This window comes from Plectropomus leopardus, chromosome 15 (assembly GCF_026936395.1).
Source record: "Plectropomus leopardus strain MGB_pleo_1.0 chromosome 15, ASM2693639v1, whole genome shotgun sequence".
NCBI classification, from domain to species: Eukaryota; Metazoa; Chordata; class Actinopteri; order Perciformes; family Serranidae; genus Plectropomus; species Plectropomus leopardus.
This window is the reverse complement of record NC_142190.1, coordinates 327,501-335,000: the sequence shown is the minus strand read 5'-3', so window position 1 is coordinate 335,000 and position 7,500 is coordinate 327,501. Positions and strand designations below refer to the sequence as shown.

The window sequence follows — 7,500 nt, the reverse complement described above, 5'->3', positions numbered from 1 at the left end:
AACATTAAAAAGAGGTAAAGTTATCTCTGTGATCTAAATGCAGCACGAGTGGAACAACCTGTCCATTTTCTGAATCTGTCTAATCATGCTGTCCCGACTGAAGAGTTAGCCAAATATTAAATGGAGTTTGGTTGAATGCTCTCAACATTTAATGAGATGACGGAGCCTGTATGTGCAGTCTGTGACCACAGACTGCACATACAGGCTCTGTCTGTGAGTCAGATATTGGCAGGTGATGTCAGGATGCTACAGACCCTCACAGCGATCAATACATATCAATAATATGGAGACAATAGAGACACCTCAGCAGGGACACCAACATCAGTCCTCATCTGTCAGTGTGCTCAGCCGGCTCCCCAGCTCAAACATGTCAGTTTTTCTCGTATATTTATGAGTTTATTCACGTAATATTATGACTTTTTCAGCATGAATTTATGACTTTATTCTGAAATTTTAGCCTTCTCATTGAATTATGACGCGATTGTCATTGATACTAATAAATTACAGCGTCATTCTCGTTAAAGTCTGACTTTACAAAAACGTCGACTCTGAATCTCACCGCAGTCACTTTCACATGTAATTTTGTCTCCAATGCTCCGTATAGTTTCTGTGTTTATTCTCTTCTTATTTTAGTTCGTGTCCCTCGTTTTGCTTTTCTCTGCGTCTTTTCTGTATTTGACAGTTTGATGTTTTGTCTCTGTGCTGCAGCAGCTGCCTCCTGCTCTAATTCTTTGAACACTTCATGTTATCAGGATTGAAGCGGCTTGTGTGATAAAGTAGATAACACTGACTGCAGCTGAAGTGATCAGAAGATTAATCAATACTCTGGTTGTAGTTTCTCAGATGTGCCACAACATTAAAAATAAGTTTAAATTATGATGGTGCAGCTGGATACTGTCGATCCTTTCAGAATAAAACCGGATCTCTGTGTTTCCTAGGTAACCAGGAGCGGGGCTGGAACGACCCCCCCCAGTTCTCATATGGCCTTCAGAAGGCCCACGGACCACAGAGGAGCCTCCTGAACAAGAGAGCAGCTCCACCAGAAGCTACAGGTGAGAAAACATTAACCCTTTCCTCCACTGAGAGTCTCTGCAGAGTCTCTGAAGAACCAATCAGACAGCGGCGTCACGTGACTCCAGAGTGTGGTTTTAGACAGCATGCCGGCATCACGGAAAGTAAAACGCTTTAACATGACAGCGTGGGCCCGCAGTGTGACGTATAACATATGTGTCAGCAGCTCTTCATAAACAGTAACAATGACAGATTTTTGGTATTTTTTTCCATGACAAAAATTTGCAATCTTTTTTTCTTTTAAAATTTTGGGCAGTTTTTCAAGAAAACAACAAAACAAAAATACTTTTGGTGACTTTTAAAAAATATATATATATCTTGACAGTTTATAAAGAAAAAATAGCTCTTTTGTGTTATTTTTTGTGAATTTTCTTCCATTAAACATTTTTTTCTGTTGTTGCTTTTTTCTTTTAAAAAATATGGTAAATTTTAAAGAAAACATTTTTGCCTTTTTGTCTTTCAAAATTTGGGGAATTTTCTATGAAAAGTTTTGGTGATTTTTTTTCCTTTAAAAAAAGTTGGCAGTTTATAAAGAAAACATTTTGGATTTTTGTCTTTCAAAATTCTTGACATTTTTTCTTTTTCTAGAAAATTTTGGTGATTTTTCAATTTTAAATGAAAACATTTTGCTTATTTTTTCGCTTGGTGTTTTTTTTTTTTGGTATTACTTTCAACTTTTTGTGTAATTTAAAGGAAAAACATTTTCTTTAAAATATTTTTGCATTGTTTTTAGGGCTGCAGCTATCGAATATTTTAGTAATCGAGTATTCTACTGAAAATTCCATCGATTAATCGAGTAATCGGATAAAACATATTTTTGTTTAGTTAAAGAGCAATTATAAATATACATGGGACAATAAGACATTTCACCTAACAATGAACCATTGGTTTCCTTTTTTAACTACCCAGTTAGCTTTATTATGTTATTATTTTCCACCCTCATCACTCTGCAGCGCTGTGTTTGTACAGATTAAATAAAGCCTGTATGAAAGGCACGTTAGCCACGCATCGACAGTAGTCATAATTAATAGAAACCTAGCCCTCCGCAGGGCTAACGTTATGTTAGCAAGGTACAGTAACGTTAATCTCATTAATTAGCGCTACGTTAACTTCATTTTGCCTCGTCTCGGGTGACGGTCCTCCGCTCTCGGAGTAAACAGGGTGGCCTCGGTGGAGATGCTGCAGCATTGAAGACGTACTGTTGTGGTATGCAAGCGCTGTCTCACAGTGAACACACGCAGCAGTGTTCGCCTCGGTGTCCAGCTTGAAATGCTCCCACACTTTTGACATTTTCTGCCTTTTCTTTGTGCCTTTCTCTTCGCTTTCGTCGCCTTCTTCGTCGTTACCTGTACATCCGTGGTTAAAACCAAACATATCCGCCGCCTCTTTTTTATTCCTTTATGTGTGTGACGTCCGCACGTTGTGCCGCATTAGAAGTAGTCCGGGCGAAATACTATGCTTTGAGCTGGCAAAATTAAACGATTCCTCGAGGCAGAGAAAATTCCTCGATCATTTTTTGTAATCGAGTTACTCGAATTATTCGAGGAATCGTTTCAGCCCTAATTGTTTTAAGGAAGACGAATTCTTTTGGGTTTCTTTCTTTTTCTTTTTTTTTTGAAAAATGGTGCCGCAATAGACTGCCTTCAACAGGCAGTGCGACAGGGCTACTGTTTGTAATTTTTAATAACTTTGTCTTTTTCAAACACCTTGTCTCTGATTGGTCCCCAGGTACAGGAGCTCCACCCATGACTCCTCCCTCCTCCAGTCCTCTGGCTCCACCTCCAACAGGTTTGGCCCCACCCCCTCTAACACCAGGTAAGGAGCAGAAGAAGAAGGTGTTGTCATGACAACAAACTGGGATATTGACAGCAGACTCTTTGTTTCTCCTCTGCAGCTCGTCATCCTCCTGGCCGTGTGGCCACGCCCCCTCCCACAGTGGGACCAATGAGCAGTCAGAGAGAGGCTGACAGCAGCCAATCAGAAAGCGAGCCTGACATGGAGGACGTGATGTCGGTGTTGAACCGAGCACTCGCTGCCTGCAGACAGACAGTTAAAGTGAGACTTTTGTGATTAAATAAACGTCCTGAAATTCAGTCCACGCCCTCTCAGGATTTCAGCATCACAGATTTATAATTAGCGCTGACTTTAAGTCGTTTCTCTTCCCCCAAAAACTGTTCGCTCAGGAAATGATGATTTGTTCGGTTTGTTTACCTGGTGCTCCGCTGGTGGTACGGTTAATTGTATTATGTTTTATGTTTTTTATTTGTTCTCTCTGAGCTAGTGGAAGAACGTAGATATTAAACACAAGAGGCCCCAGAACGAAGCCTTGAGGAACCCCGCAAACAGTGCTGTCTGATCAGATGCGTTTTTAATCAAATTAAAAGGGCTGGGTGATACAAAAATATATCTTAATATATTACTCCTCAATATAGATTAAAGTAGTGTTCAGTAAATCCTCCATATACTTAAACTACCTGTAAATCTTACATGAAGGCACTGACGCACCTTAAACTCCAGTTTCCACAAGTTATTTATGGAAAACCTGGAGAAAGTCCTGGAAAGTTATTGGTCAAAATGTGTGTGAACCCTGTCTGTTAATACCAATATGTGTTTGATTGACCTTTGACCTCTGTCTGTAGGATCAGGTGTGTAGTGACGTGGAAAAGAGGCTCCGCCTCCTGAAAGACAGCTGGAGGACAGGTCGTCTCAGCCTACCTGTGAGGAGACGCATGCTCACCCTGTCTCTGGGTAACTGATCTGTCTGTCCTCCTGTCTCAGCACTTACCTGTCTGTCCTCCGGTCTGTCCTCCTTTCTCAGCACTCACCTGTCTGTCCTCCGGTCTGTCCTCCTTTCTCAGCACTCACCTGTCTGTCCTCCGGTCTGTCCTCCTGTCTCAGCACTCACCTGTCTGTCCTCCGGTCTGTCCTCCTGTCTCAGCACTCACCTGTCTGTCCTCCGGTCTGTCCTCCTTTCTCAGCACTCACCTGTCTGTCCTCTTGTCTGTCCCTTAGAGCTGCAGGTAGGCCACTGGGACTCGGCTGATGAGGTCCATCGCTCACTGATGGTCGATCATGTGACTGAGGTCATCCAATGGATGGTCGGTGTGAAACGACTCATCGCAGAGACCCGAAAATTGAGTCCAGAACTCTTAAAACCACTTCAAAAACCTTCAGGACCAGCCCAGGACTCTTCAGGACCAGCCCAGGACTCTTCAGGACCAGCCCAGGACTCTGCAGGACCAGCCCAGGACTCTTCAGGACCAGCCCAGGACTCTGCAGGACCAGCCCGGGACTCTGCAGAACCAGTCCAGGACCCTGCAGCACCAGTCCAGGACCCTGAAGAACCAGTCCAAGACCCTGCAGAACCAGCCCAGGACTGTTAATCATGCAGGAATCTGCAGGATTTCTTTTTACATTCAGCACACTTTGACTCTTAAAACCAGAACCAGTATCTGGTGTCAATAATCCTCACATTCATCTTCACACTTCAGCTGAGGGTCAAAGGTCAGAACTGCAGGATCCAGTGGGCCTTGGGGGTTTCCTCAGAGACACCTGATGGATCCTTCAGCTCTGGGCCGGCCTGTGTTTGGCAGCTGGAATATGGACTCTGGACTCTCTAGACCAGAGGCTTTCAAACTGTGAGGCTCCTCTCCAGCGGGAGGAAAACCCCTCAAGACTCTGGTCTCTAGACTCTAAATTCTAGCCTCTGTAATCTGCACTCTGGACCCTGTACTCAAGACTCTTGATCCTATACTCAAGACTCTAGACACTGTATTGACGTTGAACTTTGGACCCCATACTGTAGACTCTTGATCCTATACTCAAGACTCTGGATGCTAAAAGACCCTGGTCTCTGGACCCTGTACTCAAGACTCTGGACTCTGGACCCTATACTGGAGACCCTGGACTCTTGACCCTATGCTCAACACTTTGGACTCTCTACCCTTAACCTGAGACTCTGGACTCCGGACCCTATACTAAAGAGTATCAGTGGCCTGTTTCTGGGTCTTAATGAATAAATCTCTCCTCTTTCTACAGGACGAATTTGTGTTTTTATTTGTCATGTTTCAGGGACCAGCAGAGACCAGAGCCCGACCCTGTACACCTGCAAACCTGATCCACGTTCAGTTAGCGGGACCTCCAAAGCAGAGCTGCCAGAAGACTCCACACAAGTACACCTCAACCCCAAACAGCACATCCTCAGGCATCGTCCTAAACCATGAACCTGATTCTGTTAATGCGCATCAGCCCTGCAGCACCCCCTGCTGGCCTCACAGGACCGTTTCACCATCACAGAAGACGTAAAGAATAAAACCCTCAGAGGAGCAGCTTTCCAACACAAATGACAACGTGGAGATAAATATGAGGAACGTTTGAAACATTTGCAGTTTAATTTTCACCTCATAGAAGTATTCCTAATTAACTGTCCTCAAATGATCAACACCCCGGAGATCGACCCATGTGGTTTTTTCAGGGTCAAAGCCGATACCAATAGTTCACGAGATCCATAACTGATATTTGGAATTAAGATCAATTTACATTAAAAATTAAAATCTTTCTGTTGGAATTTGGAAGAAAGGAAACTGCAACACTAAACTTTGTTTAAATTTCTTTAACAAATGTTTAATCAAAACTGAAACTTCCTACTTCATATTCAGCAAGTTCACTGCAACGTTTTTATAAAGTCAGATTAAAAAATGAATAAACAAAAATAGCTCCCTGAGGTTTCACGGTAAAAGATCTGCACGCTGACACAACAAACAAAAGCTGACAAATTTTAACAATCACATAAGTCACGTGTGGTCACTCACTCTCCGATCAGCTGATTCTCAACAGCTGTGAGCTCAAACAGGCAGCTGCAGAAGAGACCAGCAGGAGGCAGCAGAGGACACTGAGACTCTGTGTGTGTGTGTGTGTGTGTGTGTGTGTGTGTGTGTGTGTGTGTGTGTGTGTGTGTGTGTGTGTGTGTGTGTGTGTGTGTGTGTGAGATTCTTAAAGTTTTCAGATTTAAGCTCTAGACATTTAGTTTTAATTGAGGTAAGGCCAGGGTCTGTTCTTTATTTACTAGAGGAGGAGTGAAGCTCCACTTATTTCCTCTTGAGCCTCCCTGTTGGTTAGATCACAGAAAATAAATTGCCCTAAATTTTTCCCAAAAATAACCACCAAAAATTATGGAAAAAAGTAAACAAAAAATTTAAAGGAAAAAAAAACACTAAAAAATGTTAAAGAACAAAACTCACTGAAGATGTTGAAAGAAACAAAAAAGATGTGATTTTTAAAAAAAAGAAAAATAAGATTACCAAATTAAAAAAATAAAACATGCCCCTTTTTTATTTCCGTTTAATCACTCTAAAATTTAAAAGCCGAAAATCACCAGGAATTTACAAAGAACTATTTTCTTTAAAAAAAAGAAAGAAAAAGAAGAACTGCAAAAATCTTTAAAAATCACCAACAATTAAAAATAAAAGAAAGAAAATTTAAATTAAGTTAAAGATTTTTTTATGATAGAACACATACTGCAGCCCTGTTTAGAAGGCTGTTAACTTTGCTCCCACTGCTCCCAGTAGTGCTCCCACTGCTCCCATACTCTCTGTGCTCCCAGAGCTGACCGATTGAAGTTCTCAGTAAAAAAGTGTAGATTTAAAATTTCCAGGTGCTGATGAAGATCATGTGACATGACCGAAAGCTCCAGGAGCCACTGAGTGAATCCTCAGCGGAGTCTGTGACGAGCTGCCGTCTGCAGGAGGCAATTAGGAGTCGACTGATTTTTTTAGGGCTGATACTGATTATTGGTACTTAAAGAGACCGATAACGGATATTTTAATCCGATAAGCTTTTACATAAAAGCATTCCTCTGACACTTTCTTTGCACTTTCTAATAATTTCATCAACAATCGCTAAAATAAAATGCAGATACAGATAATCATCAAAACAACAAATATCGGCCCGATAATCATCCAGGCGATAATCTGTCGACTCCTGGTTTTTAGCGTCCGAGGTGGAGTCAGGAGAAGAGCTCAGTCTGAACCATCAGCTCCTCCTCCTGCTCCTGCTCCTCCTCCCCCTCCTGCTCCTCCTGCTCCTCCTCCTCCTCCCCCTCCTGCTCCTCCCCCCTCCTCCTGCTCCTCCCCCTCTTCCTGCTCCTCCTCCTCCCTGGAGAGAGGAGGCTTGAAAAGAGGAAACCAAGCAGAAAAGATGAGTGACAGATAGACAGAGAGAGAAACAGAAGGAGAGAGGCTCGTCTCTGCGGAGACAAACAAACCTAAAAATAGACAGAAAAAGAGGAGACGTCCCTCCCTCTGGCCACAGGTTGAAGAGACACGATTAAAATACAACTCCGAGTCATAAAACCAGAAACAACTGACAGTTATTTTCATCAAACACACCGAGATACTCAAATTACTATGAAAGGAAACCATTAAAAACAGC

General features: G+C 42.4%; 2 protein-coding genes across 2 annotated transcripts in view; both read left to right on the top strand.

Moving 5' to 3' along the window:
• sra1 (steroid receptor RNA activator 1) overlaps positions 1-5,111 on the top strand; it is a 6,178-nt gene extending 1,067 nt beyond the window's left edge. The window contains exons 2-6 of the mRNA XM_088088469.1: positions 939-1,052; positions 2,800-2,886; positions 2,966-3,126; positions 3,711-3,819; positions 4,084-5,111. Of these exons, the coding sequence (XP_087944595.1) occupies positions 939-1,052; positions 2,800-2,886; positions 2,966-3,126; positions 3,711-3,819; positions 4,084-4,454 (842 nt within the window). The 3' untranslated portion in view covers positions 4,455-5,111. The remainder of the gene's footprint in view (positions 1-938; positions 1,053-2,799; positions 2,887-2,965; positions 3,127-3,710; positions 3,820-4,083) is intronic.
• A 13-nt stretch (positions 5,112-5,124) lies between these two features.
• camk2a (calcium/calmodulin-dependent protein kinase II alpha) overlaps positions 5,125-7,500 on the top strand; it is a 34,518-nt gene continuing 32,142 nt past the window's right edge. Inside the window, exon 1 of the mRNA XM_088088468.1 lies at positions 5,125-5,243. The gene's annotated coding sequence lies outside the window, so the exon portion shown is untranslated. The remainder of the gene's footprint in view (positions 5,244-7,500) is intronic.